Here is an 11,397-nt window from a genome sequence, read left to right as displayed (position 1 = left end):
GACCTCGAACTACCCCCTTCCCCTTCCTTCCGTCTTGCACTACTCATCCCTGCACTTATTATACCCTCGACCACCGTAGCAATGGGTTTCCTTGAACTGGGTAAACGTTCTAAGCATACTCGTCGTCCGAGGCTGGCTGTCGTCTCTAAAAAACCATCTTCAACTGTGATGTCGTCTCGATCACAATCCCTCGATCTTACGCCTACCGCAACTTTTAGGACCACTCTATTCGAGCGTCTTCCTGTGGAACTACTTCAACGAATATTCTTGTTCTCGTACAATCCGGAACTTCCATTTACGAACCATTTTTTTCTATCGATACTTTCCTCTCCATATCTGATACAGACTTTTGCATCTTCTGCTGTGCTCGATGATGCACTTTCGAAGCGGGATTACAAGATAGTGATATCGAATATTCTCACTCGACGGTTCTTCAATCTTCAATTTCTCGAGAATTTGGAAACTACTCTGTGGAACAAATGTTTCAAGGCGGAATTCGAGGCACATGTGCCGACCACGTCTCAGGGGTATCGATTAGAGAAGGTAGAAGAAAGTCAGAACATGGGGCATCTGGAGTATACTTTTATGGAAAGCACCGAAGACGATGTAGATTCTGGCCAGAGGGAGGTCGAGAAAGTCGGAGTTTATGTTCCTGTCCTTGACTACAGAATGATACTTGGAAAATTTGACCTGCGGACCATTGCATTTCCCAAAACCCGACTTCTTCACCCGCCATTCACACTGGAGAAAATCAAGTTGATTTCAGCGTTAGCCATCAGGATGCCGTCCTTCTGGGTTGATCTTATTGCTGGCGACGAAGGGAAATGGTGGGGCAACAAATTGCTAGAAATGGCGGTCAGGAAGCGATGTGCGACTATGGTGGACTTTCTGGCCAACTTTTGTTACGTTCGGGTTGAACCTGTGCATCTGAGAGCAGCTGTCATGCCGTGGGATCATGGGAATACTGAATGGTTGGAGCCTGAATTTTCCAGGGGAGGGAGAGGACCTGTGGCACGAGAGGAGGATGTTGAAATGATGAAATCGCTGCGTGGTTTAGACAAGAAATCTGGACCCATGGAGGAGGGAAGCAACTCTGGTGTCGTCGGTTTTGTTAGAGGAATGGAGGCTTGGAAGAAAGGGAAAGGAGGCTTGATTAAGTCAGGTTGGGGACAACATGAGCCCGAGATTGAGGACTCGTTGAGAATCCTGTGGGTCCTAGATCAAGTTGTTGAAAGGAAGGGAAGGTACAGAATCCATGGATCTACAGATTTCGCGAATGTTGACCACTTCGAGGAAGAAACGACTCCATGGCTGCTGGGTGAGAACAGGTATTTTCCAACAGGCATTGCGGAATCTCCGTTGATGGCAGACGAGAAAGTATGGGAGGCTGCGAGACAAGAGAAGGGTATATACTGGAGATGGCTGTTGAAGGTTGGGACACCTCCAGCCGGGTTCTTAGGAAGCGTATAAGGGTATCTTCAAGATAGTCACCCAGAACCAAACAAACCTTCGAACGAATGTCTACAAAGAAGCATACTTCAGTTTACGGGATAAGCCTTGAGGGTTTGATTGTCTGGACATCATAATACTATGTGCACACCAGCCAAGCACTTGCAAAATCAATCTTTTGAGCTCGAGGCTTCTTCTCTCTTATAGTTCTCGTAAGCATCTTTGATTACAGCCTATTGTTGTGTTTATCCATCCAGATCCAAATATACTCAGTGCCCGCCGTCGGGATGCTACATTTCATTCTATTGTATATAAAAGGCCCAAAGAATAACGAAAGAGCATCCCGGATGGCAGATTCAATACGGCATAGTAGCTTGTCACGCCGAAAGTAGTCGAGGTCTTAAATATGCTGTCGGAGTCGGTATCGATATCCTCGAGTGTATCCCGATCCCGCCTACGCGTCCATCATCCCACCTAAAGAGCACCTGTGAGCCAGCGGCCACTCATCCAGGCAATACCATTGACCCATGATATCCAAAGCCATCGCAAAAAGTAAAAGAATGTCGGATTCCTCTGACACTTCTCCGGGCACCGAGGTAAAAGCCCAGACAAGTTCTTATGGAGCCCCAATCGTAAACCCACAGATCTAAACCTGATAGAAAACCAGATGAAAGCGACCCGAAGTTACATGTTTCTTCTCAGCGTCGAGTAATCGCGTAAGCAGCAACGGAAGTTCTAATAAAAGAGTCGACTGATTCGCACTGTCTAATAATGACGCTTGGTGAGAAGAGAAGAGAAGAAGAAAAAGAATAAGAAGCGAAGAAAATTTGGGTTGGTTTTAAATTGCTGCGATGCCAAGAAATGCGGCTCAAAATGGACACAACCGCAGCTACACCAAAGCTACCTTCCATTACGAGCTCCCTTGCCAGTGCACCACCTCTCGCTCTCCCCACGCCACGACGACTTCACTACCGCGAGCCTTGCAGGGACCACGGTTTATAACATCCAGCTATGGCATCGGCAATCTTCTTTCTCGACCTGAAGGGCAAGGTTTGTCCTCTCCCAGCCGAATTGGTGGATACAGGACGTCGTGGTATGCTAACTATTCGTTCTCCCAGACCCTCCTTGCGCGAAACTACCGAGGCGACATTCCCATGTCCGCCGTCGAAAAGTTCCCGGTTCTTCTCCTTGAGGCTGAAGAAGAAAGCTCTGCCGTCCCTCCATGCTTCTCTCACGAAGGAATCAATGTGCGAAAGCTCTTTTTGTGGCTGTCATATGTCTTATATATCTCGTTTAGCAGGCCACGTTAACTAACGAAACCCTGGTCTTTGTCGATATCAGTACCTCTATATCAGGCATAACAACCTATATCTCCTCGCCCTTACCAAACGTAACAGCAATGCTACCGAAATACTACTATTCCTGCATAAAGTTGTGGCCGTCTTTACCGAGTATTTCAAGGAACTCGAAGAAGAGAGTATACGTGACAACTTTGTCATCATATATGAGTTGTTGGACGAGATGATGGACTTTGGATACCCCCAAACGACAGAGACAAAGATTTTACAGGAGTATGATTTCTTCATTCCTTCTCATATCTAGAATAGATGTTTATATACTAACCGAATCCGATGTAGATACATTACCCAAGAATCCCACAAACTCGAGGTTCAAGCCAGACCCCCAATCGCTCTCACAAATGCCGTATCCTGGCGTTCCGAAGGTATCAGATACCGCAAGAACGAAGTCTTCCTAGATGTTATCGAATCCGTGAACCTACTCGTGAACTCCAACGGCAACGTTCTCCGATCCGAAATCCTAGGTGCCATCAAGATGAAATGTTATCTCTCCGGTATGCCGGAACTACGATTAGGATTAAACGACAAAGTTATGTTTGAAAGTACGGGAAGAACCAGCAGAGGAAAACAGATTGAGATGGAAGATGTCAAGTTTCATCAGTGTGTCAGGCTGTCTAGATTTGAAAACGATAGAACGATTAGTTTCATTCCTCCGGATGGAGAGTTTGAACTTATGAGCTATCGGTTGAATACGGCAGTTAAACCTTTGATTTGGGTCGAGTGTGTTGTGGAGAACCACTCGAATACCAGGATTGAATATATGCTTAAGGTAATTCAGTCTTTCCATAGGATTTATTCTAAGCTTGGCTTTAACCACATCAATTCAGGCGAAAGCACAATTCAAACGCCGGTCTACAGCCAATAACGTCGAAATTATTGTTCCCGTTCCTGAAGATGCCGACACCCCTCGTTTCCGAACCAATACAGGCTCAGTCCATTACGCCCCTGAAAAGTGTGCTATAGTTTGGAAAATCAAACAATTCGGAGGAGGCAAGGAATTTTTGATGAGAGCGGAACTGGGTCTGCCCAGCGTTAAGGAACAAGAACCAGAGAGGAAGAAGAGGCCTATTAGCGTCAAATTCGAGATCCCTTACTTTACAGTCAGCGGTATTCAAGTCAGATACTTGAAAATCATCGAGCCAAAGTTGCAATACCCAAGTTTACCCTGGTAAGATCCCACACTCTTGATGATCGGCGTGTTTGTAGATATTAACTTTTTGGTACAGGGTACGTTATATCACACAGACAGGCGAGTACGAAGTCAGGTTACCCGAGCCGACTCAAACATAGCATGTAGAGGACTTAGGGGGACCTGGTTATTACGACAGCCCCATTTAAGGTTGGGATTTTGCGGTTGGGTTCTTGTATAAGCGTGTTTGATACACCCTTCCATTATCTCCGGTGTAACTATCGAATATATTGCCATCGACTTAATGATCACCATATCTATCTCCAGTTTCAAGGGAATCTTTAGGTTCCTTATCGAGTCTAATGCCTTATGATTTCATGAGTATCCCGTCCTCCTAGCTTCTTCCCACCTACCCCATCCACCCAGCGGCTTCAACTCCTCTTTTTTCTTCCCGCAGACTTCATAGCTTGAATAGCCCGCTAGATCCGTCCACTCCGTCAACCTACTAAGCACATCCTTCCCAAAATCTCGATTCGCCTTCTGGAAAATAGTTTCATAAGGATGTAAATTATCGCCAAAATAAGCACCTTCCAACAGTATATCTCCATGTTTACATTCATCTGCATAGTTTTCTTGACTTGCAAAAGAAGTCATCATCGCTGAGACTGTATAACCTGCGTTGATGATTGCACGAGTACTATTGGATTCACCGTATACTGCGGAAAGCCAGTTCGGAAAACAGGTACTCATTACTGATAGAAGGGTGTTGATTCCGATACGGTCCGTGGCAAATATCATGGATTGTAGATGACGAACACCATATATTGGTTCACAGTTGAAGGTCATGCCGACGAGCTATGATTTAATCGTATTAGGATCGCAAGCTCCAAACTAGAGAAGGATGTAGGCAGATATGATACCTTATTTCTATCAGTAACCTTAGCTAGGTACGCATCACTCCAGCATTCCCTACTCCAAGTAGGTAAAAAGGGACCACGGATACTCCCATTCAGCAAGATGAACTTATTATATTTGTTTATCAATTCACTGTTATTAGAAGTTAGTACTTCGCCATAGGCCCCGAGGTCATAACAGGTATTTGTCCGTTGGATTATTCGAATGTTAGGGGCGGAAGGTATTAGTAATGTGAGATTTGTGTGGCCGTTTAGGATGAATATGAAATCTGCGGCTGAGTGTAGGCCGTGGTGTATGAAGAAAATTGCATTTTGACGGGCATTGGGACTCTCGTGGTAGGCGTACAGGATTAGAGGACGGTCGGCGCCGTCGTCTTTTGATGTTGTAGGCGTAGAAAGGGCAACGGTTTCCGCGGATAGGTTTTCCCCCTTGTCTCCCTAGTCGAGATTCAAGGTTAATTCAAGGCACTTTCGGGCCACTACCTCAATTATATCGCGGCTGAAGCGTCTAGCGACGACGTAGGATTGGAAATACCTCTATTTGAAAATTAAGGTCCGTATATCCAAAACCATTATACACTGCGGTTCCAATGATGAGAGTAAGAATGCCAACGATGGTGATTGCGCTCCAAATGGCGCAGGACTTTCGCGATCCCGTTGTAGTTGAAAAATACGACCTAGATATTCGCTTCAGGAAGGTCTCCGAAACAGGTATATAATGCTCGTCTCCAGAATTCACTTCTCCATGATCACCAGGTTGAAGCCTTAGATACTCGGCCGGCATTTTGGCCGTTGTCCCCAGAGCGGGAATATTTGTCGTAGAGCTTGGTGGAATGAGATTCCTGAGCGTTAGCTAGTATAAAACTAACATGACCAGACCAGGCATGGGGAACAGCCGCGACAAAGGTTCGAAATGTCGACCGAATCTAAAGGAGATCTAGAAATGTTAGCGTTGACTAGTCTCGGAGCCTTTTGTGGGAATCTCGGAGGACAGATCGCATTGGCTTACAACTTGGTAATTTCCTGAAAACGGACGATTGTCCGGATTTGAATTACAAAAGTCCTCCTTGTCATACACAGCTCAAGGAAGGGGAGCAATTGTTCTCGTGCGACTTTCGATGGAGCGGTTTGTGGTATTTTTCACAAAATCTTGCGTTGGCATGCACAATCGGCATTGTGCGCGACATTGCACAACTGACAATTTAAAATACACTACTGTATACTAGTCAATAGGAGGTTAACATGCAGTATACTATCGTAATGAGTTCGTGAATGTAACTTTATAGATAGGGGTAATATCTATTCTAGGAGAAGATCTAAGTTGTCCATTTCCATCCTCCCTTCTCGTTGGAATCTCTCAAAAAGCCTATCATCCTCTGCCAGGCATCTTCGCATTTCACCGGGTCGGATACAATTCCAGGTACTAATATTAATCTTAGAATCATTTCTGTGAACTAAAAAAAACCGGCCTGCAGCTGTGTTTAGAGATTCACTTACGTTCCGGAAACCCATGCATTTCGCCTTCATAAAATGCAGCTTCAATCCTTCGATCGCTTCCTTGCGTCTCCTTCTTCAGTCTTTCAACCATCTTCGTCTCCTCATGTAGTAGGATATCCACTTCTGGGATAATAAATAGTATATCTTGAGGCAATTTATCGGTTGGTGCCAAGATTACATTCAATCGTGGATCGTCCACATGCTTCGGCCTCAGTGGTCCAGCGTATGAGTCAAATACAGGCTCCAGAAATGCTATCGGATTCGAAGTCGGGAACCCAGGCGGCTTTGGCTTCTCCCATGGGCCTATTCTAACATCGACAAGACCGCAAAATGACACCGCCGCTTTAATACCACCAGTATGGTTCATCGATGCCGATAAAGAAAGATTAACACCAGCCGAAAGTCCAGAGACAGTCACATTATTCAAATCCAGATTAAACTGCTCAACAGCTTTAGGTGACAAAAAATATGCCAAAGCATCGTCAACGTCGTCGTGAGCAGCCGGATATACGAATCTCGGGGCTCCTCGATACTGAACCGATACGGTTACTGCGCCAGTACTTTTGCATACTCTATCTGCGAGTTCTGCGTTTTGCTCTGCGATGCCCGGCATAAACGCGCCCCCGTGGACGGTGAAATGAAGAGGACGAGGTTTTGACTTCGCTGGTGAAGAAGAACCATACACTGGCTCAAAGACTATGACGCGGATGTCGGGACCCCCATGTGTCGACGGAATGTAATAACTCCGATATGCTGATGAGAATATCCATGGAAGATATTTCATGCTATTAATCAACCAAAAGCCGGGAGTGAATGCGAAATATCGCCATCGATAGGTGAATGCCACCGGCCGGGTCGTGAACAGTGTAAAGAAAGGCTGGAGATTGGCGCTGATCAACGCCCCCATGTTGACCTTTGGTGATGAATTCTGATGTGACTATCAAATTGTCCAGAGATAAATTGGCCACCAGCCTAAAAAACCAGCATAGCGAGAGTCGACCAAAGTATCGATATTGCGATATTGTAGCTCTTATAGGTCATACAAGATGCAACTCCGGACTCCACGGGGTACCGGATATTCACTTCTTAGCTCCTCCCAAGCTGCAGGCGGCGGGTAACAACGCAAAGAAACATGTGTACAGCCATTGCTGGAAATAACGTTATCTATCCGCGGCGCATGCCTCACTCCGATCCAAGAAGGAATTGGGTTCTGGTTTCAATGCAACGAAAAGTCCAAGCTATATATGCTGGTCTCGTCCGCAGAAATCACGAAGAGAGTAGTCATTTTGCAGAGGGGTCTGTCATTACTCATAAAAAAATATATATCATGGATTGATGAAGATTTGTCTCTGAAAAATATACTAGTATCTATTGTATAGATATACAAATGTCAACTTCAAGACGAAAATATGCAATGAATTTCGAGGAAGCGCCCAGAATTAAAATATTAAAGGACGGAAGGTGAGGCTTCAAGCTGACTATATGTACAGCTAGACATACGAGAAAATCCCATGATTAGCAATTTTAGAGAAGTCATTGGCAAGTGCATTCGGAAAACTCGAAGAGAGTAAGGATCGTTTTCAAGCGAGAAAGACCTAGTTCAGGTCCTAGAGTGCCCTCCGTGACATAGTATAAATGACAGATCCGTAGGGAGGACCGCAAGCAATTTTTGCCAGTGGCTAGTATATACGATGGCCTAGTTTATATTAGATCCTGTTCGGCTGTCTCACGAGGCGATAGGTCGCTACCAAAACTTGCAAAGGGCTGTCGGCTAGTCTAGACGTCTGGACACGATATCCAATTGACTCTTGACTGCTCAAACTAAACCATGTGCAAATGCTCGAAGACCTAATTGGCCAAAATCCAATTATTCGAGTGGTCTTGTGTACATATTCAGATTGTGTGCTTGATAAAAACGATTTTGCGTTGACTGAGTGGGTGAAAGTCGGCATGGCCTTTGAGGTATATAACAAAGATGTTAGCTTGGGGGGAATCCGCAGACAGGATACCTGAGTCTCGAGACCCCTCGTAAAAAATACGGTTTCCGCGACTGTAAAAATACTTATGCGAAGAAAAAAACAGGAATAAAATGGGTTTCAGTTCGTTCAAAAAAATAAGTATCTTTCTCCCTACATGTTCTACTCAAGTCGTTCAGAACAAACAAATTCTGCGGTAGAAGTTTGCAATGCAATGCAATGCAATGCAAAGTGGGCGTCCCACGTGAAACTTATCAGGATGAAACAACCTACCAATCCGTTTTTTTTTTCTTTCTATACCCTAGTTGGATCATACTAGTTTGAATCTATTCCAGAGACAAAGGTACTAGTACGTACTTATCTGGATGCGAATCGAATGACGACATGCTTTGTTGCAAACAACACGGGTCGTATGGGTTGATTGTATATAAACGTAGATTGTCAGCCGCGCGCAGCCAGAATTCGCAGTTCTATACATTTATCGTTAGAAATATACGTCGATATCCCATTTGCTGAAAGAGACTAAAGGTCGAACTCGTTCATGGACACTAGCTTAGGGACAACCTTGGTGCCGCTTTTAGCTAGCCTTCTGCATTAACTCATCTAGTGGTGGGAGGAACTAAACGGCAATATATGCAATATTGTACATGTATACACAACCTCTATATGGCGGATTGGAATACTTGCAATTTGTCGGCCCGTTGGGCTAGTTTAAGGAATCTAGGTTTGTGGGACCAGACAGAAGAATATCTCTAAGAAGATATCAGCGTGCAAATGTATGTTCTAATAGATTTATGTAATGCTTACTAGATAAAATATTTTGTTAGCTCGGGATTCAAAGCGGTTCAACCTTTGTCTCATATGATCGTGCACTCAGCCGTTTCCAGAGCTTTGTGCTGGACCTATATGCCTCTTCGCGATTCATGAGGGCCGTAGCCTTAAACGTAGCAGCTGTATTCCTGCTTCTTCCCTTCGTAATTCTAGCCCCGTTTAATACTGGATTGATGGTATATATAAAGCCGAAAAGCTGCCCTTGGCCTCCTCTTCAGTCAGGTTAGATAGTCGCTAAATATCTCAGATCCTATTCTTATTCCCGGAACTATAGTATCAGCTTCCCCATATAACATTTTTCAAGATTATAATAAAATCCCCATAACTCGAATCTTCACGGGCAAAATGTCTGATACAGGAGACGAAAAATTTGTCCTAGGAATCCTACGCTTCTTTGAATTTGCATTCGGTGCATCTCTCGTCGGCGTGTGCGCGTGGCTTCACGATCGACTAGCCGATGCTCGCTATTACAATCTCTACAGAATCGATGTAACGCTCGGCTTCTCAGTCGCTGCTACTTTTATTTCAGCCTTGGCTGCTCTTACGTATATATTTCACTCAGCAGGCACACAATCCGTCATGGGGATTTTCGACGTGGTTTTGTTCGCGGGGTATATCGCTTCAGCGGTAGTCTTTAGCGGCTTCAGCGCGAAATGCAGCTCCAATAGGTTTGTTGTAGTTATTCAAACCGTTGGATCCACCAGTTGCGGCACAGTTAGGCTGGCTGCGGCGGGAATTATCATTCAAATGTACCTACCCTAGGGCCCTGATCTTTCTTTCACCCCTACAGATTAGATTACCGTACTAACATTTATTCGTAGTCTCTTATTTCTGTGTACTGCGATCCTGTCGTTTCACCTGGCAGAACGCCTTCACCGCCGCCGCGCTGCCGAAGTTGTACCAAGCTCGCAGGCCCATGAACAGAAACGGTGGTATGGGCGCAAGAGAAGCAATCCGGACGACGTCAGAGCCGAGGCTCCAGCCGAAGCCCCAGCAGTCTAGTCACATATTAGCGGCATTGCACCAAAGGAAGGATTGTTGCGCAAAGGTTAAATTGAATATCTAGCTGATATTGACTGTTGGATTTAATTGGTTATTGCCAATACAGAATGTGAATGACCTGTAATATTTAATTTATGGAGCCGCTTCTCAAAAGGGAGTACTCGTCCAAACCTAGAAGTTCTAGTATGGACAGAGGGGTACTGTGGATAGTCGAAATGGCAGTGGCCTAAACAATAAAACAGATACTAGCCCGAATAAGTTCCTGACCTGCTGAACTGCCGGAAAATGCAGCATAACTAAACTATACTCCTCATAATTATTGCTGAAAAGAGGGTTTCCAAAAGGAAGCAGACTATCACTGACAGACCAACGGGGCTATTTCCCTTCGTGTTGTTTTTGTGGTTTCTCTCGCATGTCTTTTCGACTCTAAGACTAGTCTGGATCACGATTTTGGCTACGAGTACGTACGCTGGGTTTATAATTATAACATTTACAATTATATTCGTTGCATTGATAATTGATACTATATTATTGACCTTGAAGCATGTTCATTTAAATGCCCCCCCCAATATTATTTGTTAATTTATCTTTGAATATATTAATACATATCTACCAGTATCAGTATCCCAGCCAAGGCCAGGCTTATGAAATAGTTTGAATTGGGCCCTTTGTTTGTCGATTCCAAATGATCATCCGGCATCTGTGGTTTGACCTGCCTAAATAACATGCATACATAATACAAGTAACGGCTCTCCTTCCCTCGGAACTGCTTCATGAATTCATGACTATACTTGCCACAATATGCGCTCGGGGCAATCAATTGAGCTATAGGTATGTAAGTACGTATACTGCACAGAAGACGATCGCCTTCAATGGTAACACCACCTTCGCTAACCCATCATAATACGAGCTGACAAGCTGACGAGTTTCAAAGCTCGGGGTCATGCACTTACGACACGACCTCCTGTGCAGCCAGCCACGCCAAGGATATAGCCAAAATTCCGATGAATGTCAAGCTAATTCAACAGTTACGCTACTTTAGCTTTAAGGCCTAGGCAAGCACTGAGAACGTATAGGTCGATGGTATATGGTATATGGGGCATTTTTCCCGCAATTTATGATATAATATAATAAAAAGAGCCCACCGTGCCCCTCAAAAGCCACGCGTCCGTTTGGGAGAGCTCGAGAGTACTCGAGTATTATAATATTAATTCGAGGTCCACTGAATTCTACACTTTGAT

At 44.7% G+C, this 11,397-nt stretch overlaps 5 protein-coding genes across 5 annotated transcripts; 3 read left to right on the top strand and 2 right to left on the bottom strand.

Annotated features, from left to right (window-relative positions):
• Nucleotides 1–81: 81 nt before the first annotated feature.
• Nucleotides 82–1,470, top strand: AOL_s00054g157 (uncharacterized protein; the record flags this gene model as incomplete). Its single annotated transcript, XM_011121473.1, has 1 exon — nucleotides 82–1,470. The coding sequence occupies one exon, from the start codon at nucleotides 82–84 to the stop codon at nucleotides 1,468–1,470; it is 1,389 nt and encodes a 462-aa protein (XP_011119775.1).
• Nucleotides 1,471–2,460: 990 nt separating this feature from the next.
• AOL_s00054g156 (uncharacterized protein) lies at nucleotides 2,461–4,097 on the top strand (the record flags this gene model as incomplete). Its single annotated transcript, XM_011121472.1, has 6 exons — nucleotides 2,461–2,499; nucleotides 2,568–2,696; nucleotides 2,791–3,020; nucleotides 3,087–3,576; nucleotides 3,635–3,975; nucleotides 4,034–4,097. 6 exons carry the CDS (start codon nucleotides 2,461–2,463, stop codon nucleotides 4,095–4,097), a joined length of 1,293 nt encoding a protein of 430 aa, XP_011119774.1.
• Nucleotides 4,098–4,311: 214 nt separating this feature from the next.
• Nucleotides 4,312–5,634, bottom strand: AOL_s00054g155 (uncharacterized protein; the record flags this gene model as incomplete). Its single annotated transcript, XM_011121471.1, has 3 exons — nucleotides 4,312–4,791; nucleotides 5,004–5,288; nucleotides 5,386–5,634. The coding sequence occupies 3 exons, from the start codon at nucleotides 5,632–5,634 to the stop codon at nucleotides 4,312–4,314; spliced, it is 1,014 nt and encodes a 337-aa protein (XP_011119773.1).
• Nucleotides 5,635–6,166: 532 nt separating this feature from the next.
• On the bottom strand, nucleotides 6,167–7,254 carry AOL_s00054g154 (uncharacterized protein; the record flags this gene model as incomplete). Its single annotated transcript, XM_011121470.1, has 2 exons — nucleotides 6,167–6,273; nucleotides 6,348–7,254. 2 exons carry the CDS (start codon nucleotides 7,252–7,254, stop codon nucleotides 6,167–6,169), a joined length of 1,014 nt encoding a protein of 337 aa, XP_011119772.1.
• Nucleotides 7,255–9,499: 2,245 nt separating this feature from the next.
• Nucleotides 9,500–10,156, top strand: AOL_s00054g153 (uncharacterized protein; the record flags this gene model as incomplete). The annotated part of the gene is made up of 2 exons (XM_011121469.1): nucleotides 9,500–9,903; nucleotides 9,976–10,156. The coding sequence occupies 2 exons, from the start codon at nucleotides 9,500–9,502 to the stop codon at nucleotides 10,154–10,156; spliced, it is 585 nt and encodes a 194-aa protein (XP_011119771.1).
• Between the last annotated feature and the right edge of the window lie 1,241 nt (nucleotides 10,157–11,397).

The sequence above is a fragment of the Orbilia oligospora genome, assembly GCF_000225545.1.
Source record: "Orbilia oligospora ATCC 24927 unplaced genomic scaffold scaffold00054, whole genome shotgun sequence".
NCBI lineage: Eukaryota > Fungi > Ascomycota > Orbiliomycetes > Orbiliales > Orbiliaceae > Orbilia > Orbilia oligospora.
This window is presented reverse-complemented; position numbering and strand designations above follow the sequence as displayed.